Source organism: Microtus oregoni, unplaced genomic scaffold (assembly GCF_018167655.1).
Source record: "Microtus oregoni isolate MIOR12 unplaced genomic scaffold, Mior012 000050F_ref0000143, whole genome shotgun sequence".
Lineage (NCBI taxonomy): Eukaryota > Metazoa > Chordata > Mammalia > Rodentia > Cricetidae > Microtus > Microtus oregoni.
The window spans coordinates 1230486-1253555 of NW_024543256.1; the positions used below are offsets into that span (position 1 = coordinate 1230486).

Here is a 23070-nt window from a genome sequence, read left to right on the forward strand (position 1 = left end):
GGGCACCCGCCTTGTGATGCCTCTAGCCCGGCACACCTCGTGCCTGCTTAACTCACAGTTCCATCCTCCTGGGGCCCTAAGGAATTCTGGAGGAGAGTTCTCGAGTGGCAGAGTAGAATAGCCCCCAAAGTTTGGTGTGATCCTAGAGGTGTGGAGGGACTCAGGGATAGGTTCCCAGATTACTGGAGGAGAATCACCAGGGGTCAAGGCTTGCAAAGGAGCCTAGGTTGTGTTCCCTGAGTAGTGTGAAGCTATTCACTAAAAGTTAATTTTATGATAGATAATTCTGGGGATAATGATGAGGATCTGTACTGAGGCAGAGTTGAGCAAAGGCACAAAGGTAAGAAACTGCAGAGGACACTTACTACCACCCTCCAGTTAAGGGAATCCAGCTTACCTTCCCCATGGTAGACTCTTTCCAATTACATTTTCTTTTTTTTTTCTTTTTCTTTTTTTTTTTTTTTTTTTTTTTTTTTTTTTTTTTGGTTTTTCGAGACAGGGTTTCTCTGTGGCTTTGGAGCCTGTCCTGGAACTAGCTCTCTAGACCAGGCTGGTCTCGAACTCACAGAGATCCGCCTACCTCTGCCTCCCGAGTGCTGGGATTAAAGGCGTGCGCCACCATCGCCCGGCTCCAATTACATTTTCTATATTGAAGTATAGCCTCTCCAGAATGTTCCCTTCTCTATGTTTTTCCAGAAAGGCAGGCTTTTATCCCTACTTCTCAAATTCTAGCAATGTATTTGCCCGTGGCTGAAGGAGGCCCTGGGTTGACCAACATGGCATGCCCAAATATGGTTGGCTCTCCTATGGCCTGGAGTGTCTGCATTGCCTATGGTGGGGCTATGGTAAGGCTATGATCACAATGGGCACCACCTTTGTCACAGCATGTTCATTTTGGGACTGTCTATAATCTCACCAGTGAAGTAACATTTTCAGTACATAACTCCCCTATCCCACCTCCAGTCACCTGCATACACTCTCCTATTCTATTTTCATATATACCTGCACCAAGTAAGCCAAAGGGAAAGTTGGGGAACAGGATGACAGAACTGTGAGGGGGTAACCCAAATGGAAACTTCCAGAAATGTAATTCAAGACATGATTAGAGTTATCTTTCTGGTCCCCTAACCTACTGGAGAACAAATCCCCATGTATGGAATTGCATCAATAATTGATTTTCCAATGTCATTTGTCTAGATCACCTGAGTTCATTAATTTGCAGGGAACAAGGAAAACGGAATCATAGTAATGGAACACATAGCATTTGGTTGTCCCTGTTTCTGGCCCCATGATTTGACTATTTAGGGGAAAAGAGGAATGGGGGAGTGGAGAGTTCTTGGCCTTAGAGTAGACACAGTGCCACCACCAGATGTCGCTCCATCCTAAAGACCCAGATGGGCAGCCCCAGGAAGCCAAAATCCAACTCTTTCATATTTTCCCTTATTTGGAGTAGATTCTTGGATGTTACACACACCCCGCCCATCTCCCCCACCCCTACCATCAGACCCCAGGCCAGGCCCTCCTACAGGGAACTATAGGCTCAAGCCCACCAGCTATACTCTCGACCCTTAAGAGCTGTTTCTAGACCTGTGTAGCCAGGGGGCGCCAGGAGGGAAGGAAGCAGAAAAATCCCCAAAGTAGAACCAGTGCCCATAAGGCAAATCCAGGTGTGACAGGAGAGAATGTTGATTTCCTGAACTCTCACCTTGGCCAGACTGCTTGGAGCTGTAAGGACTGCGGGCGGATTTTACCCACTATTTTGGCCCGGGTCTAGCATTGGGATCTGGGGACGTTAGTGCTTATGTTCTGGCTGACAGTGACCATCATACTCAGAACCAACCTGAGACAGGACCCAAGATCTAGGCTGAAAGTCAAGCTGGTTATACCCCTGCCGCAGACCCAGAATCTGCTCCCTGTGCCCAAAACCAACAGGGGACTCATCTCTCATATCCACCCTTGGCATTGGCTGAAAAGTGTCCTTCCAAGTTTCCACTCACCCTTATCCCAATCAAGGTACTAATCTCAAAAGACCTTTCTTTCCCAGATAGCCACGCAATGACCAGTTTATGGGTACCCACACCTGCACCCATCTCCTGCCACACACTCAGATACCAGTCCCCTATTCAGAGACTCCCATGACCCCAAGCTCCCAGATTCCTGAGCACAGACATAAGTTTGTGTGTGGTAAACTATGCAAGGCTACCTCTGGACACTAACGCGATGCCTGTGACCTGAGTCCACACCTAAGCTGCACCTGGCCTTGGCCTTTCTGCCTGCTTTCCAGACCTCTCCCCAGCTCGCGAGCAGCGCACCCACTATCCGACGACTATCCAGCATGGAGCTGGCCACGGAACCCTCACCTGCTGTCCCTGCAACCGCGGGGTGGCGCCCAGCTCTTCACCCTCGAGCCGGATGCCTCGGAGTTCTGCTGGTGTCCGCTGCGCGCCGCGCGCCTCCACGCGAATGAGCCGCTGCCGCCCGCCTTCTTGTTGGCTGCATCCCCGCCCCACGTCCGCCCCGCGCGGGGCCCGGCCGAGCCGGCCCGGCAAGAAAGCCTTAATTGGTAAAATCGCCCGGGAGCCGGGGGCGGGGAGGGGATGCGGGGGCGCGCCACGAGCTCAAGTGCCCCAGCTGACTGACGACACCGCCCTCCAGAATGAGCTCACCGCTCTATGAGGGCCGCCAGGCTTCCAGGGAAGGGGGCTCACCTCCAGAGCGAGGTCTGCAAAACCTATGTTTAGGCCCAACCTTTAATAGGCTAGATGAGTATAGGGGAGTCAAGTGCTTACTGGCTGGAAAGGAGGCTCTGCTCCAAGGCCACCTATTCTGGGGAGTTGTCCACAGTCACAGCCTTCTGTCTCTGCCCAAGCCTGGGTTGGCCGCACAGGTCAGGTCTTGTTCCGAGGAAAGAGAGATGCAACAGGTAATTGTAGTGAGCACCAGTCATTCCTGAGGCCCCAATGGGTCCTGAGCCCTGTAATGAACAACTCCGCCCCACCCCCAACTATCATTGATTTTGTCTGTTCTAGGTACAGATGTTGCATGGGAGCAAACAGTAGAAATACATTGAATTCTTAAAGCAATCAGGTGCAGTCTCAAAACCTGGGAGTGTGCAGTGTGGTACAAAGTGTCAAGTATATGTGAACTTGGTGGGCACAGCCATTACCTAATATTGTCAAGCTTTCTCTGCCTCTTCTATGTGCCCATTTCCTGGTAGCTTTAGATTCAACTCAAATGTCACTTTCTAGGGAAAGGATACATTAAAGCAATGATGTCATTTTTTAAACATTTTGTTTTACCATTTTGCCTGCAACCCCAATATGAGATACATTTGTATCATGCCAGTGTGTACACATACACACAAAATTGAAATAGATGTTGCAAATGAAAATTTCCTTACCACCTATAATATATTCTGGGGTGTGTGTGTCTGTGTGTGTCTGTGTGTGTGTGTGTGTGTGTGTGTGTGTAGACTAAGTCTCACTCTGTAGCTCAGGCTGATCTGGAAATCACTATGTAGCACCCAGACTGAGCTTTAAAGTGGCAATCCCCCTATTTCTGCCTTCCAAGTGCTGGAATAACAGGCCTAATTGATTTGTTTTCCTACTCTATATTATCAAAAAGAGAAGGTTGCATATACTACATAATAAGATAAAAGGGAGGAAGAAAAAGATAGAAGGGAGGAAAGAAGAGAAAGGGAGGAAAGAAGGAATAGGAAAGAACAGTGAGGGAGAGTTTGATCACATCTGCGAAATCAATTCAGTAATCTATAGTTTAACTTGAATAGCAAAGTGCTGGGGCGCCCTTCAAGTATGATGCATCCATTGCTACCTTTGCTGGCTCTACTGGCAATGAAATTTCACATTCTGGACTCTTAATAGGACCAAGGTCTCTCACTGTACTGTCCAGCAGGAGACCTCTGCTAGGGAAGTCAATGGATTATCATCATATGCTAAATTAGTGGCTTGATTTCAGGTTCATGAGGAAGCTTAGAGTTGATGTAAAAAATTTCTTTTCCAGAGAGAAACCCTTTTTCCAACATGCATGGTAATCAGATCACTGGATAGGTAGATGGAAAGTGCATGGGGGAGGTAGTGAGTGTGTAGCTGCATTTCACACACACACACACACACACACACACACACACACACACCACATTTGAACTCTGTTTACTGTCCCTGCCAGTGCACAAACACTCAATTTTCTTGCTGGTCAGTGGTGAATACACAGAGAAACCCTGTCTCAAAAAAACAAAACAAGCCTGGCGGTGGTGCACACAGCTTTAATTCCAGCACTCGCGAGGCAGAAGCAGGCAGATCTTTGTGAGTTTGAGGCCAGACTGGTCTACAGAGCTAGTTCCAGGACAGGCTCCAAAGCTACAGAGAAACCCTGTCTTGAAAAACAAACAAAAAAGGAAACAAATAAAAAACATTTTCTTCCTGTGTTAAATAAATGTTTTCATGTAAACTTTTCTTTACAATGGGGGTGGGGTCCAGATTGAACCCAGAATTTAATGCATGCTAGCCAAGTAATCTACTATCAAGATAACTACATCCCAAGTCCCAAGCTCCCATTCTTTCTTTCTTTTTTTTTTTTGAGACAGGGTTTCTCTGTGTAACAGTCCTAGCTGTCCTGGAACTAGCTCTTATAGACCAGGCTGGCCTCGAACTCACAGAGATCCACCTGCCCCTGCCTCCCGAGTGCTGGGATTAAAGGCGTGAGCCACCACCGCCCAGCTCCCCAGTTTTCTTTCTTTTTTTTTTTTTTTGAGACAGGGTTTCTCTGTGGCTTTGGAGCCTGTCCTGGAACTCGCTCTGTAGACCAGGCTGGTCTCGAACTCACAGAGATCCGCCTACCTCTGCCTCCCGAGTGCTGGGATTAAAGGCGTGCGCCACCATCGCCCGGCCCCAGTTTTCTTTTGGTTTTGAGACAGGGTGTTATTATGTTACCTAGGTGGCTTTGAATTCACCCTGTAGCTCAGGCAGGCCTTGAACTTTCAATTCTCAAGCATCAGAGTCCTAAGTGCTGAGTGGGATTTCAAGACCAATAATTTTCTTATTCTTAGAATAGGACACTTTCAAGATTTTCCCTCATTAGCCACACCTGCCAATGGCTACTCCTTCCCAGGAAGAACTTTCCAGATACTCACAGAATGCCTTGCACACATCCTTCTAGTCCCTCTGACAAATTCTGGCTGAGGTACTTCTTGGGGAAACTATTTACATGAATCACTCAACTCGGGACTATTGCAAAAACCTCTTTCGACTCTGGTGTCTTGACTCTTCTGCTGAATGACAGAGAAGGAAGCTACACTGCAAAGGGGCTAGACTTAAGCTCCAGGTGTGTGCAAGAAAACCACAGTTCAGTTTCCCGGTAACATCTGTGATTGGATTTTATAGTGGGGTAGTGGGGGGATTAAGAGGCAGAATGCTGAGGCAGGTGCAGAGGGTGCTCCTTAGGGAGAAGGCAAACCTAAAATTCCTTGACCTCATAAGGAAGCAGCTTGATTCTGTATGGGGGGGGCATAGGGGAGTACTGAGCAATCACTCTGTATGCAGAGGCCTCTGGGAGAGGGGCCAGCACGGGGTGGGGGGGGATGCTGGGAAATCTGATTTTGCCAAAACTAAAAAAAAAAATTCATGAAGCAGCCTCTGAATGGGCTCCAAGACTTTTTTAAAAGTGTGTTTATTTAAAAAAAGTGTGTTATAGTTCCAGGACAGGAACCAAAAGCTACGGAGAAACCCTGTTTTGAAAAATCCAAAAAAAACAAAACAAAAAAAGTGTGTTAGCCGGGCGGTGGTGGCGCACGCCTTTAATCCCAGCACTCGGGAGGCAGAGGCAGGCGGATCTCTGTGAGTTCGAGACCAGCCTGGTCTACAAGAGCTAGTTCCAGGACAGGAACCAAAAAAAGCTACGGAGAAACCCTGTCTCGAAAAATCAAAAAAAAAAAAATTCTTGGAGCCGGGCGGTGGTGGCACACGCCTTTAATCTCAGCCAATTCCCATGGTTTGTACCCGGATGGCCTCCAAGATCATAGCAAACTTTGGGGGCTATTCTACTCTGCCACTCGAGAACTCTCCTCCAGAATTCCTCAGGGCCCCAGGAGGATGGAACTGTGAGTTAGGCAGGCACGAGGTGTGCCGGGCTAGAGGCATCACAAGGCGGGTGCCCTCGGATTTTGCCCATTGGCATGCCCTGGGCCTTTGGAAGACTGCTTGGTCCTGCAGTGCTGGCAGCCTCCTGGCTCAGCTGTTTGCCCCCATTTCCTTCCGGATGGAACTAGGGGCCATAAAAGAAGAAGGTGGGAATGGGCTGGTGCAGATGCGCAGGCCAGGACCATGGAGACTGGAAAGACCAGCGGAGACAGGTGGGGTGGACCAGGGGTCTGCGGGTGGCTACGTTAGGTGATGAGAGCACTGAATGGCAGCCATTTCTCGGCACCAGTGCGCATAACACAAAGAGCTCGCAGCATCACCAGGCGCTCTGGAAGGGTTCGCTCTTAGGACTGGACTCTTCGCATTGCTGTGGACCAGACTGCAGCCGAGGACCTTGGGCGCTAGAGCACTGAGGAACAAGATCAGTGATAAAGGTATGTGAGATCCCACAGTCTCCCAACCACAGGCTGGTTTTGGCCAGCTGGGAACAAGCACTTCCCACTCCTCTAGTAGGTCTAGCTCTAACACATGCTCTAATGAAGCCATCTAACCCCGCCCCTCAGCAGCCGGGTTCCCACAGCTACTCTCCTTAGTTGCCCCTTGGGCTCTCCGGCAGGCCCCGCCCACTTCCTGTTCTAGCCAATCCCACACAAGTGTGATGTTTCCGCTCGCCAGCCCCGCCTGTTCCCTCTGCCAGACCGGTTTGTACCGGCCACTCTGGCGGGTTTGATCCTGCCTTGAGCAGCGCGCGCAATCCGCGTAGCCGCGACCGTGACACAAATGTGACGGAGGCATGACGCGACCACAGTCGCTTCTGAGGCACTGGCGCTTCCTCTACCGCGCAGGGAGCTGTCTTTTTGGGCTGTGTTCGTAGGCCTGGGCTGCCCCCTACGTTCGACACCGTCTCCCAGTTCCGGTCGTGTCTGCCATGGACGACTATGCGGTTTTGTCTGACACTGAGCTGGCCGCCGTCCTACGCCAGTACAACATCCCGCATGGGCCTATCGTGGGTATGCGGCAGCCGGTGGCGCGCAGAACCTCTCCTAGGCCCCGCTTTCCTGTGCTCCTCCCAGAGCGTTCTTCCTCACCTCCTCGTCCCCTCCCCGTGTATCCCGGCGCTCTCGGGGTGCTCGCCTCGCACCCCCTGACCGCCTCACACCTTGTGTCTGGCCAGGCTCCACTCGCAAGCTCTACGAAAAGAAAATCTTTGAGTATGAGACCCAGAGACGGAGGCTCTCGCCCCCCAACTCATCATCATCTTCATTCTCCTATCGATTCTCAGGTGAGGCCCCCGCCGTAGAGCCCCGTTGAGCTGCTTGGGGGGCACAAGGCTTGGGAAGGGAGGGTTTGGTTGAAGCAACGGAGGAAGTAGGGGGAAGCCTGAAGAGCTAATGGTCTGTACCTCCCCCTTAATGCAGACTTGGATTCAGCCTCAGTGGACTCAGACATGTACGATCTGCCCAGAAAAGAGGACGCCTTACTTTACCAGAGCAAGGGTAAGACAGGTGTGGGGTGGGCACTGATGTGTTTACCCCGTACTTCAGGGATTTGGGCACATTAAAAATCGTCAGATTTGGGCTGGAGAGATGGCTCAGTGGTTAAGAGCATTGCCTGCTCTTCCAAAGGTCCTGAGTTCAATTCCCAGTAACCACATGGTGGCTCACAACCATCTGTAATGAGGTCTGGTGCCCTCTTCTGGCCTGCAGACATACACGCAGACAGAATATGTATACATAATAAATAAATTTAAAAAAATCGTCAGATTTCACTCCCTCATACTAGTTCTCAGTGGCTCTAAAGTGGAGAAACTAGGACAGCACATACACAGAATTTGGGGCTATGAGGCCAGGTAAGGAACACCACTTTCTCCTCTACCACTGTTTTCCTTCCCAAGACTATAATGACGACTACTATGAGGAGAGTTATTTGACTACCAGGACATATGGGGAGCCCGAGTCTGTGGGCATGTCCAAGAGCTTCCGCCAGCCGGGGACCTCACTGGCAGATACTCACGCCTTTCATCACCAGGTGAGTTGGCTGGCAAGCATACCTGGGTGTAGTCTGAGGGGGGATCCTAGCTAGTTCTGGAAACTAGCTAGTTCTGGAAAAGTCCAAGGAGATATTAGGTGCAGAGAGTGGTCCTTAAGCCTTTAAACAGAGCTAGGGTCGGCATATAGCTGTTGGGTCAAAAGTTCTACTTTGGGGCCTCCAAAACTATTGATTTGGGGGTGGACATGAAGCTCAGTGGAGTATCACTTACCTATGGTTCCCTCTCCACCAGTACACAAACTGTTTTTACGTTTTGGGCTTTCTTTTAAGATTTAATTACTTTGCTGGGCAGTGGTGGCGCACACCTTTAATCCCAGCATTTGAGAGGCAGAGGCAGGTGGATCTCTGAGCTTGAGGCCAGCCTCTTCTACAGAGCCAGGACTACACAGAGAAACTCAGTCTCAAAACACCAAAAAATTAGTTTGTTACATTTATATGTCTGTGGTAGTATACATGAGTGCTGGTGCATGCAAAGGCCAAAGGTGTCAGGTTCCTCACCTGGAGGCACTCATCAGGCAGTTTACAAACTTTTTTGATCAGAGTACATGTAGCTAGCATTCCCTGCACTCTAGTCTGGGATCGAGGTTTAAGTCTTGTGAGAATATTGGGGAATAAAAGGACAGAGTTGACAGAGATAGTCATTGAGTGGCAAGGTCCCACAGATAAAAAGGTCACAGACCCACCAGAATGGTTTTGAAGAAAGGGGGCAATGGTCTGGCTTCTACGGTGGCCAGAGACATTTGTGGGAAAACACCCTTCTCCCAGATCCTAACCCCTACTGTCCTATAGGTGCGTGATGATATTTTCTCTTCTTCAGAAGAAGAGGGCAAGGATAGGTGAGTAGTGAATACACATTGGGACAGGGACAGATTTGGGACTCAGGCTCTCCTGCCCACCTGTTCCCTTCTTTTGCCACAGGGAACGCCCCATCTATGGCCGAGACAGTGCCTACCAAAGCATCGCACACTACCGTCCCATTTCCAATGTCTCCAGGAGCTCCCTGGGCTTATCCTATTATCCTACATCCTCCACCTCTTCTGTGTCCTCCTCTTCATCTTCTCCCACTTCATGGCTTGCCCGACGTGCCATCAGGCCAGAAAAGCAGGCCCCTGTTGCTGCTTTGGGCCAGGATCACCACGTTCCACTCTGGGGTCAGCTATTGCTCTTCCTGGTCTTTGCTGCTTTTTTGCTCTTTGTTTACTACTCCATACAAGCTGAAGAAGGCAACCCTTTCTGGATGGATCCCTGAGGGTATTGGTTTCAGAGAAGCTCTTAACAAGTTTTGGCTAATTGCCTTAGCAGTGTTTGCTGGGGGTGGGGTCGGTGGGGGCTTTTTGTGTGTTCTAGTTAAGGGGTTCAGGACCTAGCCTAGGGCAGTGCTTATCTCCCACCTCCTCCTGCCTAGGAGGCAGCAAATGCTGGCCTTCCACAGCCCAGTGGGCCCACAGGTACCTTCCTCTGGAGCTTCCTAGCCTGATTGCCTCTGACCCTTAGGGCTCTGGGAGATAAGACTTCACTTCTTTAGAGGAAAAGTTGGTGGTGGCAGTGGTAGTTGTTATGCATGCCTGTTTGTTGTCACCTTTTCAGGGTGTGTTAACTAAAGCCACCCTGGCTTTGTTTTCGTGGACACAATAAAAAAAAAAACACTTATTTTTACTTTGTTGGCTCTTCCTACTGGGATGGGAGTTGGGGAGCCGTGGTACAGGTGTTTCATCATAGATCTCGAAGAACACTATGGCTTTTCCCTTTGGTTGTGCATTTTACTTTGGTCTTGTGGAAGGGACCAAATGCTACCCAAAGATAAAAGTCTGGTTTGGTTGTGGGTTTTATTTCTGGGCTCACTCCCTGAAGCACTTATAACTACTTACAGAAATAACTCCCATGTAACCAAATGTGCCCATGGTAAATGTAGGCAAAACTGCATGTATGATGATACACACAGGCATTTTACCCAGGAGAGGTTCATGCCAATATCTGAGGCTACAAGGTTAGAAAAGAAATAAGGCATCTTGCCAGTGGATTGTTGCTCAGCCCCTGGGATTGATGGTCATTTAATGACATGGGGGTAGATTCAAGACTACAGTGTTCCTGTGAGTATCCTAATTCTTTGCCTGTTTATTCTTGCTCAAGTTTCCAGGTTTTCTGTGCTAGATATAACATAATATTAAAAAGTTTTTAGCCAGGGATAGTGATACACATTTGGGAGGCAGAGACAGGAGGATCTCTTTGAATTCAAGATCCACTTATCACAGTTTGAGAACAGAATCTCAAAATGAAAATTAAAAAAAAACATCAAATCCTGGGCTGCAGAGATAATGCTTAGTGGTTAAGAGCACTGGTTGCTCTTCCTAAGGACTCAGGTTCAATTCCCAGCACTCGCATGGTGGTTCACAAACTGTGACTCTAGTTCCCAGGGAGCTGATACCCTGTTCTGATTTCTGTGGGTAAAAGACATACATGTTATGTACAGACAGATGAGGGCAAAAGTCATGCATGTATTTTCTTTTTAGTATTTAAAAAATAAAGGGCTGGAGAGATGGCTCAGAGGTTAAGAGCACTGACTATTCTTCCAGAGGTCCTAAGTTCAATTCCTAGCAACCATATGGTGGCTCACAACCATCCGGAATGAGATCTGGTGCCCTCTTCTGGCCTGCAAGGATACATACGGGCAGACCACTGTATACATAATAAATCTAAGAACAAAATAAAATAATTATTTAAAAAAATGAAATAAAAATCAACCAGAAACCGGGCGGTGGTGGCGCACGCCTTTAATCCCAGCACTCGGGAGGCAGAGGCAGGCGGATCTCTGTGAGTTCGAGACCAGCCTGGTCTACAAGAGCTAGTTCCAGGACAGGCTCCAAAACCACAGAGAAACCCTGTCTCGAAAAACCAAAAAAAAAAAAAAAATCAACCAGAAACCCAAGATTCTGGCATTTTTAAAAGTTCATTTGTCCTGTCATCTCTTTTGTTAATACAAATTTTTTTTGTACTGTTTTTCAAGACAAGGTTTTTCTGCAGCTTTGGAGCCAGTCCTGGAACTAGCTCTTGTAGACCAGGCTTGGTCTCAAATTCACAGAGATTCTCCTGCCTCTGCCTCCCGAGTGCTGGGATTAAAGGGTGCACCACCACCGCCCTGCTCAAGACAGGGTTTCTGTGTAGCCCTGGCTGTCTTGGAACTTTTACTGTAGATCCGGCTGGCTTCAAACTTAAAGATCCATCTGCCTCTGCCTCCTGAGTGTTGGAATTAAAGGTATGTACCACCACTGCCTGGCTTAACATTTTTACTAATTGAGAAGTTTTTGGTTTTTCGAGACAGGGTTTCTCTGTGGCTGAGATTAAAGGCGTGTGCCACCACCGCCCGGCTCCAAGAATTTTTTTTTTTTTGATTTTTCTTTTTTTTTTTTTTTTTTTTTTTTTTTTTAAATATTTATTTATTATGTATACAATATTCTGTTTGCATGTATGTCTCCAGGCCAGAAGAGGGCACCAGACCTCATTACAGATGGTTGTGAGCCACCATGTGGTTGCTGGGAATTGAACTCAGGACCTTTGGAAGAGCAGGCGATGCTCTTAACCACTGAGCCATCTCTCCAGCCCCCTTTTTTTTGATTTTTCGAGACAGGGTTTCTCCGTAGCTTTTTTTGGTTCCTGTCCTGGAACTAGCTCTTGTAGACCAAGCTAGCCTCGAACTCACAGAGATCCGACTGCCTCTGCCTCCCGAGTGCTGGGATTAAAGGCGTGTGCCACCACCGCCCGGCTCCAAGACTTTTTTAAAAGTGTGTTTATTTAAAAAAAGTGTGTTATAGTTCCAGGACAGGAACCAAAAGCTACGGAGAAACCCTGTTTTGAAAAATCCAAAAAAAAAAAAAACAAAACAAAAAAAGTGTGTTAGCCGGGCGGTGGTGGCGCACACCTTTAATCCCAGCACTCGGGAGGCAGAGGCAGGCGGATCTCTGTGAGTTCGAGACCAGCCTGGTCTACAAGAGCTAGTTCCAGGACAGGCTCCAAAACCACAGAGAAACCCTGTCTCGAAAAACCAAAAAAAAAAAAAGTGTGTTTATTTAAAAAAAAAGTAGCATGATGGCACATACCTTTAATCTCAGCACTCAGGAGGCAGAGGCAGGCAGAACTCTGAGTTCCATATTAGCCTGATCTACATATTTATTGAGTTTCAGGACAGCTAGAGCTACATAGGGAAAACGTCTCAAAAAGGTGTGCTTATTTCTGTATCTTTTATATATGAGTGCTCTGTCTGCATGTCACAAGAGAGTATCAGATTCAATTATAGATGGTGGTGACTCACCATTTGTGTACTGGGAAAGAACTCAGGAACTCGAAGAAAAACCAGTGTTCTTAACCTCTGAGCCATCTCTCTTTAAGACAATAAGTAAGGGGTTGGGGATTTTGCTCAGTGGTAGAACACTTGCCAAGCAAGCACAAGGACCTAAATTTGGTCCTTAGCTATGGAAAAATAAACATAGGATGGGGATGTAGTTGGTAGAGTGCTTGCCTAGTATGCATGAAGCCCTGGTTTGGATCCCCAGCACTACATTAGCTTAGTGTAGTGGTTCACAGGGTGATCACAACATTCCAGAGATAAAGTCATAAGAATCAGAACTGCAAGGTCATTCTCAGGTATATTAGTGAATCCTAGTCCAGCCTAGGGTGTTCAGGAGACAGTCTCAGAAAAAGAATTGATGCAGAAAAACATGAGCCAGCTAGATATGGTGGTATGGTACATGCAATCCCAGCATTCTAGATGTGGAAATGGGGGTGGCAAGGTAGAGGCCAGACTGGGCAACTCAATGAGACCGTTGTGCAATGCTTCCCCCAAGAAGGATGAGTTATGAGCTGTGTATCAGGTTTTCTTTTAGGCCACCCACCAACCAGCTCCCAAACCATGACATGGAGACTTCTTATTAGTTATGAATGCTTGGCCTTATCTTATGCTTCTTATTAACTCTTTTTTACATCTTATATTAGCCCGTTATTCTTGTCTGGGTTTTTAATTTTCTCTATTTCTGTATATCTTTTTTTTTATTTCTGTATATCTTTTCTTTCCTTCTTACTCCGTGGCTTGCTGTGTAACTGAGTGACTGGCCCCTGGAGTCCTGTCCTTCTCTTCTTGTTCCTCCACTTCCTATAATGTTGTTCTCTTTCTATTTATTCTCTTTATTTTATGCGCATTGGTGTGAGGGTGTTGGATCCCCTAAAACTGGAGTTACAGACAGTTGTGAGCTGCCATGTGGGTGCTGAACCCCAGTCCTCTGGAAGAGCAGCCAGTGCTCTTAACTGCTGAGCCATTGCTTCAACCCCCTATCAGGTGTTTGAGACGGGCAAAGAATCACAGCTTCACAGAGTTAAACAAATGTAGCATAAAAGAATACAACACATCTTTGCATCATTAAAACAAATGTTCCACAGTATAAACAAATGTACACATCTTAAAATAATATTCCACAACAGGGTTCAGCTCACAGCACATACATGGCTGCTCATAACTATCTGTTACTTCCATTCCAGGGAATCTGATGGTGTCTTCTGACCTCCACAGGGACTAGGCATGTACATAGTGCATATATATGCAGGCAAACATTTGTGCGCATAAAAATTAAAATAATAAAAAGGGTTCCTGGGGACTTTGAGCCTTCTTTAAGACTTTCTAGCAACCTGCCTGGGCTTCTCTCAAATTCCTGAGGCCTCTCATTTTACTTTGGTCCTCAGCCTCCAAGGCTTCTACGAGCTATGAGGTTCCAACTCCATGCCTCATTGAATCTTAAGGGTTCTGGTGCCTCAGAAAAGCACATGAGTACCCAGACATGAACTAAGCATTGGGCCACCGACTTGTGATAACTTTATAGACCTCCAAGTGAAATAAAGGCTGCCAGCTCTGTAGAGCTCCAGAACCCACTCTCCAATACCTGAGTGGCAGCTGTGACTCTAACCCCTAAAAGTTTCCAAGGGTTCAGTTTACCAGTGGTCAAGACTTTTGAGGGATCTAAGACTTCTACACACACAAACACACCCCTCCCCACCCTCAGGACTCCAGTAGCTGATGGAGAGAGCAGGGTGTAGTTGCTCAAGTGTCAACAAGAGACTGTGCCAGACACTGATCAGCTTCCCAGTTCTCTCCCTGTATGACCATGAAAGTACAACCTATGCAAGTACGATGTGTATGCAATCACCATGACTGTGTGCTAGACCCTGATGACCAGGGAAGCGTCTAACAGCTAGTGGAGGACATAGCAGAATTGATAGTGGGGGAAGACGCCCAGGAAGGTCTGTACACTGTAGAGCAAGGCAAGCACAGTGTATATCTGATGGAGTGAACATATAAGAGACGGTTAGCCGGGCTGGAGAGATGGCTCAGCGGTTAAAAGCACTGACTGCTCTTCCAGAGGTCCTGAGTTCAATTCCCAGCAACCACATGTTGGCTCACAACCACCTATAATGAGATCTGGTGCCCTCTTCTGGCCTACACGCAGGATACTTGACTGACTGAATGAATGAATGAATGAATGATAAATAAATAAATCTTTTTTTTAAAAAAAAGAGAGAGAGGGTTAGCCAAAGGGTTGTTCTGCCTGACTTCTACATGACAAAACCAGAAGAATCTGCGCTAGGAGAGCACCTACAAGGCAGTGACAATTTGGCATCTGTTAATTTGTTTTAGATAGGGTCTCATGAACCTCAAGCTAGCCTCAAACACATTGTATAGCCAAGAATGATCTAGAAATTCCTGTTTTTCCTGATTCAATTTTTCAAGTACTGGGACTACAGATGGGTGTCATAATACTGAGAATATTAAGTGCTGGGGATGGCGTCCAGGGCTTTATGTCTGCTAGGCAAGAACTATAAAAATTGGGCCACATCCTGAGTTACCAGGATTTCTTCTGAAAAGAACCCAATGGTTGGCAGGCAATGGGACACTTAGAAAGGACAAAAATGGGACTAGATCATCACTTTTTACTTACTTTTTGTGCTGGATCCATACTTTTTTTGGGGGGGGGGTTCGAGACAGGGTTTCTCTGTGGCTTTGGAGCCAGTCCCGGAACTAGCTCTTGTGGACCAGGCTGGCCTCGAACTCACAGAGATCCGCCTGCCTCTGCCTCCCGAGTGCTGGGATTAAAGGCATGCGCCACCACTGCCCAGCGCTGGATCCAGACTTTCTAAACCTAGTACTAGCTTCATGGTCTGAGGATATCTGTTCACAGAAGGCACTGCCCAAGGGGCAGGCAGACACAACTAGATACACTCCTTCCCTTCGTCCATTGGTATTACTGTTAAACAGCCAGGATAGAGAGGAAGGCCCAACATTCTAGGAGTCTCCAGACGCTGCCCACCTGGACAGGGCAAGAGAGGTATCAAAGACAAGTCCAAGGAGGTACAGTACTAATAGGCAGTTGACACAGCTTCCCCCTCTACATAGCTATGTGGTGATACTTTGTGCTGTAACAGATGAAGCTTGCCTGAGGATCAGAGTGTGGAGCTAGTCACACTAGTTAGCCATAGAGGCTGGGCAGTGGTGGTGCACACCATTGATCCCAGTACTAGGGAGACAAGAGGCAGATGGAGCTGTGTGAGTTCAAGGCCACCCTGGGCAACAAGAGATTGACTTAGTCTAAAAGAGAAACAGCCAAGTGGTGGTGGCTCACACCTTTAATCCCAGCACTAAGGAGGAAGTGATATGGCTGGGCAGAGAAAGGAATAGAAGACAGGAGGAGACAAGCTCAGGATTGAGTCTGAGGTTTCATAGAGATGGCGTTCAGTCTGAGTACTTGTAGGAACAGGATCGCCCCTTTGGTCTGAGGATTCAGTAGAGGTAAGACCTAGTGGCTGGCTGCTCTGCTTCTCTGAGCTTTCAGCATTAATCCTATATCTGACTAAGGGTTTTATTATTAAGACCAATACTATCCATGCTACATAGCTAAGACTCTGTATCCTGAGACAACCCCTGCTCCCTAATCACCCAGACAGAGTCTCTTAACCAGTCCTGGCACCAGTTATTCCTACACAGGCCCACCTTTACATCCAAGGCCTGGCAGTTACTCAGGGGAGCCACTGACCACCAAGGCTGAGTTGAGTTAAGCAGGGGTCCCCGTCTCCATGTCTCTACATCAGACACAGGGGGCTGAGATGCCTGACTGGGGATGGGACTGGCTTCTGAGGACACCTGGTGAGAGGCTCCAGGCAGTGAACTGGAAGATACCTAGCCGGGGAGGCAAAAGGAAAAGAGATGGGTGCTCCATCCCAGCCGGGAGCCAGGCATATGATACCTGCAAGTATGCCTATCATCCTTAATGGATCCTTTTAAAAAGAATTAACTGTTTTATGTGTATTAAGTGTCTGCCTGCATGGATTTGGTGCCTACAAAAGCGAGAAGAGGGCATTTGATTGCCTGTGTCTGGAACTAGAGATAGTTATGAGCCACCATAACATGGATGCTGGGAACCAGTCAATTCCGGGTCTTGGGGAAGAACAGCAAGTCACATCTGGACCATCTCTCCAGTCCTATGCCTACCATTCTTTTTTTTTAATATTTATTTATTTATTATTTATACAGTATTCGGTCTGATTGTATGCCTGCAGGCCAGAAGAGGGCACCAGACCTCATTACAGATGGTTGTGAGCCACCATGTGGTTGCTGGGAATTGAACTCAGGACCTATGGAAGAGCAGGCAATGCTCTTAACCGCTGAGGCATCTCTCCAGCCCCCAATGCCTACCATTCTTGACAGACCCAGCCACTCAGGAAATAAATACAGGAGGTCCCACAGGCTACCAGAAGAGGCAGGAGGGTGCACAGTTGTGTCCACCTCAGCTGGTTCTGCAAGTCAGCCAGGCTGCATGGCCTAGAGTCTGCAGTGGGGTGGCGATACCTAACCACAACAGAGTCCATGCCCTGGCTCTGTTGGCCAACAGGTACGAGAAGCCAAGAGGTCAAGGGCCCATGGCCATAGCCTTCCACAGCCTGACCTCCCTTCCACCCAGTGACACCAAGAAGGGGACCAGGGGCTGATTGGCTCCAGCTGAAAGCAGGGCCCATAGACTGCAAGTTCAGGCTGGACTCAGGGCAGGGCGACGCAGCGCAGCGGGCAGGCTCAGCTGACCATTCCTCCTCCCTTAGTCAGCCTAACAGCCTGGACAGTCTGCTCAACCCCCCCACCCCCATATGGCAAGGGGACAATGCCTTCAGTAGAGCTCCCCTCGGCAGTGGGGGCCACAGCACCTGTACTCCACCAAGAACTGGCCAGTAGTCTCTTGGGCTGGCCCAGGCCAAGGGGGCAGGGTGGGAAAAGAGCAGAGGGTACAAGCAGCAGGTGACTGTGGGAATAACCCACAGAGGCCACAGACAAGACAGCTGCCGGGCAGGGATGAGGGCTGCAGACATCAGTGGAGGAGCAGCTTCAGACATGCATGTGGTGTGCTTACATGTATACTGTAAAACACTCATACACATAAAAATAACTGGCTGAGTGTGGTGGCACACGCCTTCAATCCCAACACCCTGGAAACTTAGGCAGGTGGATGCTGTGAGATGGAGGCTAGTCTGACATACATAGCTTCAAGCCAGCCAGGGTAACACAGATCTTTTCTCAAAAAATGTTTAATTGAAAAAGCGACCAAGGACTGGAGAGATGGCTCAGAGGTTAAGGGCACTCCCTGCTCTTCCAGAGGACCCAAATTCAATTCCCAATAACAACATGGTGGCTCACAGCCATCTGGAATGAGACCTGGTGCCCTCTTCTGGCCTGCATGCATACATGGAGATATAATACTGTATACATAATAAATAAACAAATAAATCAATCTTAAAAAAGAGGGCCGGGGCGGTGGTGGCGCATGCCTTTAATCCCAGCACTCAGGAGGCAGAGGCAGGCAGATCTCTGTGAGTTCGAGACCAGCCTGGTCTACGAGAGCTAGTTCCAGGGGCTGGAGAGATGGCTCAGAGGTTAAGAGCATTGCCTCCTCTTCCAAAGGTCCTGAGTTCAATTCCCAGCAACCACATGGTGGCTCACAACCATCTGTAATGAGGTCTGATGCCCTCTTCTGGCCTGCAGACATACATGCAGACAGAATATTGTATACATAATAAATAAATAAATATTTTTTAAAAAAAAGAGCTAGTTCCAGGACAAGCTCCAAAACCACAGAGAAATCCTGTCTCGAAAAACAAAACAAAACAACAAAAAAAAAGATGCCAAAATAAATACATAAATGTTTAAAATAAACAAATAAATCAAAAAAATAAACAAAGTGTTGGAGAAGTGTCATTCATGTAGAAGTCACTAATCTTGAGGGCTGGAGAGATGGCTCAGAGGTTAAGAGCACTGACTGCTCTTCTGGGGTCCTGAGTTCAATTCCCAGAAACTACACGATGGCTCACACCCATCTATAATGAGATCTGGTGCCCAGAACACTGTATACATAATAAATAAATCTTTAAATAGATACTAACCTTGAGGTTACCTGCTGCACAGCAGTTGGGAATCAGCAAAGGACAGTCCATCCCGAGTAAGCCTAAAGCACTGAAAGCCCAGAGGGAGTTGGAGAAGAATGACAAGTGAAAAGGGAAAGGGTCGACTACCTGTAGGTGACTCTGGGAGATATCTCTTCCCACAGTGGTAAGATGCCAGGTTCAGTCAGGGTGTGGTGGCATATGCCTTTAATTCCAGTACTGTGGAAGCAGAAGCTAGTAGATGTGTGAGTTTAATGACAGCTTGGTCAGGCCAGCCAAGGCCACAAATAGTGAGAACTATCTCAAGAAGAAAGAAAGAAAGAAAGAAAGAAAGAAAGAGGGAGGGAGGGAGGAAGGAAGGAAGGAAAAAATAAAAATTTTCATTTATCCAGCTAAAGAACCAGCCACCTCCACAACTGCACAAATATCAATCAGGGAAAGGACTGACTGGACACAGCTGTCTTCAGGGGATAGATGGCAATGTTTGAGAATGGACTACTGTGCAGAAGCCTACAGGAACTCAGAGAAGCAATTTGGGAGAGGCAGAGGAAACCTACTAGTTCTGGGCTGGAGCTGGGACTCCTAAGCATGTTGGGACAAGCTGGGCCTGTGTACTCAAAAGCTGCACTGTGAACTGTAGGGACGGAAGGCTCCTAGTTCCTACCTTTACTTCTAGAAAAGGCAATGGCTTTCTTACAGTTACTGTCCCTATCATGTGTCCCCCCCCCCCCAGGTGACACTAGAGCCAGGAACTCAGAGTCTCAATGATTGATAGCCAGTCATGTGCTCCTGGGTCAGAACAGTATTCTCCTAGTGTCTCTCTGGATAGTAACCTTGTATGGGAAAGCAGTCAGTGGTTAGCTGCCAATCCTCCTAGACACACCCAAATGTACGTCTTGAACTCGTCATAGTGAAAGAAATGGTGTGCTACACTTTCGTTTTCTTTTGGAACCTTGAGCAAAGGAGTTCTGATGCCTCTACTGGGGCATGGCCCCAAGGCCCTCTAAATGGAAGTAGTGGTCAAAGACAGTTTACAATCTCCTTGGGAACATAAGTTATCTTCCCCGAGAGTTTAGAGTGAGTGGGGGGAGAGCCCAATTAGCGATGACGACCGCAGTCACCTACGGAGGCTTTTAGTTGGCCCCTTGAGAGCAACCAAGCACCTATCATGGTGCTCTTTGTGGGCTCTTCGGTGTAGGTAGAAGCGTTGTGGGTGGGTCTCCGGCTCCAACCTCCCTGCTGACAAAGGAACACAGAGTCCCAAGCATGGCGCTTTGCGCCGTTTCCTGTAGCTTTGAGGAAAACCAGAACCAGTGATGATCTGCAGCCCCATAAACTAGAGAAAGAACATCTGCATGACAGCCCAGTTTCACTGAAAAAAAAAAAACCTCCTTTTTTCAAGTCTTAGTATGTTGTTAGAATGTTACAGCAAAGTCTGCGAACGACTCCCCGCCCAAAATGGCCAAACGGAAGCTGGTTTCTCTTGCCTATGTGTCGAAACCCCATTCGCTAACGCGCAGCTCCCAATTCCGGTGTCCAGTCACCAACGCGTTCTGCGTAAGTTTAGGGCTGGCCTCGTACACATGCGCAAAGCGTCATTGCATCTATGATCCTGGCGTCTGATAGAGTGTCGACACCACCCAATGGCTGGGACTCTATGGTTACTCGCTGGAAGATAGGCCGCCTATATAAGGCATGTGCAGGCGTGGGAGCCTCTCTTTTCCTCCGGCACGGTGAGTGAGTTGTCTGGTTAGTGCGTTCTCGGTTCTTTCCGCGTTCGTTTTTGGGACTCTTAGATTTATTTTTGGGTCTCTCTTCTTATTTTGGCCATTTCATTACAGCTACCGACGGTCCTATTGTCATCATGGGTCACCGCCCCGCCCGGTGGTGAGTGCTAAATCTATATATTATTTTTCTACTGTAAATACGGGGAAATGGTTACATTTCTTCCCAAAGACATTTCTTTGGGGTGGACCCTCCGCCACTCAGCGACCCTGAACTAAAAACTGACCCCAGGGGTTCTTTTAATAGTTTACTGGGAGCTTTGTCTTTTCAAGCTTGTGCGAGGGTTGACTCAAGACTAGTTTAAAAACGCTTGTGTAGAACTATAAGCATGTGCGTATGCATCCAATCTTCTGTCTCTCGAGTAAACCTTATACAGATTCCCATGCCCTTTTGGTGACTTCTGTATCCATCTTTGTTATTTCTCGGCCTTGTGCATTGTGGTTTTAACCGGACACCAAGGCCCGGCCAAGAGGTTGTAGGCGCCACCTAGCCGCGTGCCTGCAGAGGGCGCCATATTCTCTTCACGTGGTTGAGGCGGGTTTTATGTCACATGCTCAGAAGACTTAAGAAATTGTGCTTTCTCACCCCATTCTGATTAGGGGGGGATACTGGTGCTTAGTTTCTGTCTTATGTGGCAGGTTCTTTAATATTACCTTAGAGTCGGTTTCTGGTAATGGAGACTGAATTCACAGTTGGTCTTGTCCCATTCTCCCTATTAAGCCTTGCCGTATTTAGTTGCTACATCTAATCACACTTGACTTAATCCTGCAGTTACCGGTATTGTAAGAACAAGCCGTACCCAAAGTCTCGCTTCTGCCGAGGTGTCCCTGGTAAGTACTTACAAACTTGGAAGTTGGATCTGTGGTGCTGTCTTATTTCTTACTCCGTGGGCACTTAATACCACGTGTTTTCAGATGCTAAAATCCGCATCTTTGACTTGGGACGGAAGAAGGCAAAAGTTGACGAATTCCCACTTTGTGGCCACATGGTGTCAGATGAATATGAACAACTCTCTTCCGAAGGTGAGATCCCTTTTCTTGATCGACTTTTCCTGTGTAGACATTAATCTGAGATTTTCTGCGTGGTTTATTCTACTAACGACTTCCATCCCCAGTCCTGCCTCTACACTATCCTATTTTTAAGTGCTGTATTTGTCCCCACTCAGCTCTGGAGGCTGCCCGTATTTGTGCCAACAAATACATGGTAAAGAGTTGTGGCAAGGATGGCTTTCATATTCGAGTGAGGCTTCACCCCTTTCATGTCATCCGAATCAACAAGATGTTGTCCTGTGCTGGGGCTGACAGGTAAGGTTTGCACCCTTTCTCATGATCCGGCCTTAATGTTGGCTTTGTTTCAGCAGTCAAGGTAGATGGGCTGGAAAGATGGCTTGGTTCTGGCTAGGGGCACTTGATTCATGTAGAAGACTCGTGTTCCAAATGACTATTTGGGGAATTTTTTTTTGCAACTAATTAAGCCGACCAGGTCCCTTTCCCCTTGGGGCCCTGGTGTGCAATGGTTGCAAACAGCAGCCTCCTTGGTAGTGTACGCAGCCTGTTACCTGTATGGGTTGCCCTAAGGGACCTTGGAGACAATTTTCTGGCACTTATTCAAGTTTGATCTCAATGCTGTCTCCAATGTAGGCTCCAGACAGGCATGCGTGGTGCCTTTGGGAAGCCCCAGGGCACAGTGGCCAGGGTTCACATTGGCCAGGTCATCATGTCCATCCGCACTAAGCTGCAGAATAAGGAACATGTGATTGAGGCTCTTCGTAGAGCCAAGTTTAAATTCCCTGGCCGCCAGAAGGTGGGTGATATTCACTTCTGCTTTTTATTTTATCAGTTCAGAGACTGATCCTTGTCACTGAGTAATTTTTTGTTTTCTATCTCCTAGATCCACATCTCAAAGAAATGGGGCTTTACTAAGTTTAATGCAGATGAATTTGAAGGCATGGTTGCTGAGAAGCGACTCATTCCTGATGGCTGTGGGGTCAAATATATTCCTAATCGTGGTCCCCTGGACAAGTGGCGAGCCCTACATTCCTGAGGGCTTTCATGGTGCTCTCCTGTATCCTACCAAATCACGTTCAGTAATAAATCTCACATCCAGTCTGCTTATGTATTTGTATTGATTCTTAAGTCCATGGGGTTTGGTTAAACAGGGCAAGGTAGTGGACTGAACATACAGAGTTAAGATTGGTGACTTTATTTGTATATTTTGCTTGATATCCCTGACAGCCATGTAATAAGTATATGAATACAGAGTAAGTGAACCATACAATGGATATGTGGCCCAGAGACAAGGCTGGCCCATGCAGTTTAGCCATTTGAGAAACAGGATTAGTTATGTCTAAAAATTTTTGAAACAAGCCTAGAGTTAATAGTGCTATGAACAGTTCTTTATCTACCAGAGATTTTTTTTATAATGTATACAATATTCAGTTTGTGTATATGCCTGCAGGCCAGAAGAGGGCACCAGACCTCATTACAGATGGTTGTGAGCCACCATGTGGTTGCTGAGAATTGAACTCAGGACCTTTGGAAGAGCAGTCAGTGCTCTTAACCGCTGAGCCATCTCTCCAGCCCCCTCTACCAGAGATTTTTGTATGAGTTCACGTCTGAGT

General features: G+C 47.6%; 2 protein-coding genes and 1 non-coding gene across 3 annotated transcripts; all 3 read left to right on the forward strand.

Moving 5' to 3' along the window:
- The first annotated feature begins 6956 nt into the window (after positions 1–6956).
- On the forward strand, positions 6957–9453 carry LOC121437220 (emerin-like). The gene is made up of 6 exons (XM_041637081.1): positions 6957–7165; positions 7330–7437; positions 7574–7651; positions 8050–8183; positions 8994–9040; positions 9123–9453. Exons 1-6 carry the CDS (start codon positions 7084–7086, stop codon positions 9451–9453), a joined length of 780 nt encoding a protein of 259 aa, XP_041493015.1. The 5' UTR covers positions 6957–7083.
- Positions 9454–20403: 10950 nt separating this feature from the next.
- On the forward strand, positions 20404–22558 carry LOC121437168 (60S ribosomal protein L10-like). The gene is made up of 7 exons (XM_041637012.1): positions 20404–20414; positions 20507–20552; positions 21222–21280; positions 21365–21472; positions 21616–21754; positions 22091–22253; positions 22341–22558. Exons 2-7 carry the CDS (start codon positions 20530–20532, stop codon positions 22491–22493), a joined length of 645 nt encoding a protein of 214 aa, XP_041492946.1. The 5' UTR covers positions 20404–20414; positions 20507–20529; the 3' UTR covers positions 22494–22558.
- On the forward strand, positions 21910–22044 carry LOC121437284. Its single transcript, XR_005972949.1, has one exon. It is a non-coding gene; the product is annotated as a small nucleolar RNA SNORA70 (small nucleolar RNA).
- Positions 22559–23070: the final 512 nt, after the last annotated feature.

Bases quoted from the DNA above. Each gene is read 5' to 3' on its own strand.
- LOC121437220 (XM_041637081.1), top strand. From the start codon at position 7,084: ATGGACGACTATGCGGTTTTGTCTGACACTGAGCTGGCCGCCGTCCTA. The intron at 7,166-7,329 runs GTATGCGGCAGC...GTGTCTGGCCAG, and splicing joins CCCGCATGGGCCTATCGTGG to GCTCCACTCGCAAGCTCTAC. The intron at 9,041-9,122 runs GTGAGTAGTGAA...CTTTTGCCACAG, and splicing joins GAAGAAGAGGGCAAGGATAG to GGAACGCCCCATCTATGGCC.
- LOC121437168 (XM_041637012.1), top strand. From the start codon at position 20,530: ATGGGTCACCGCCCCGCCCGGTG. The intron at 21,473-21,615 runs GTGAGATCCCTT...GTCCCCACTCAG, and splicing joins TGAACAACTCTCTTCCGAAG to CTCTGGAGGCTGCCCGTATT. The intron at 22,254-22,340 runs GTGGGTGATATT...TCTATCTCCTAG, and splicing joins AATTCCCTGGCCGCCAGAAG to ATCCACATCTCAAAGAAATG.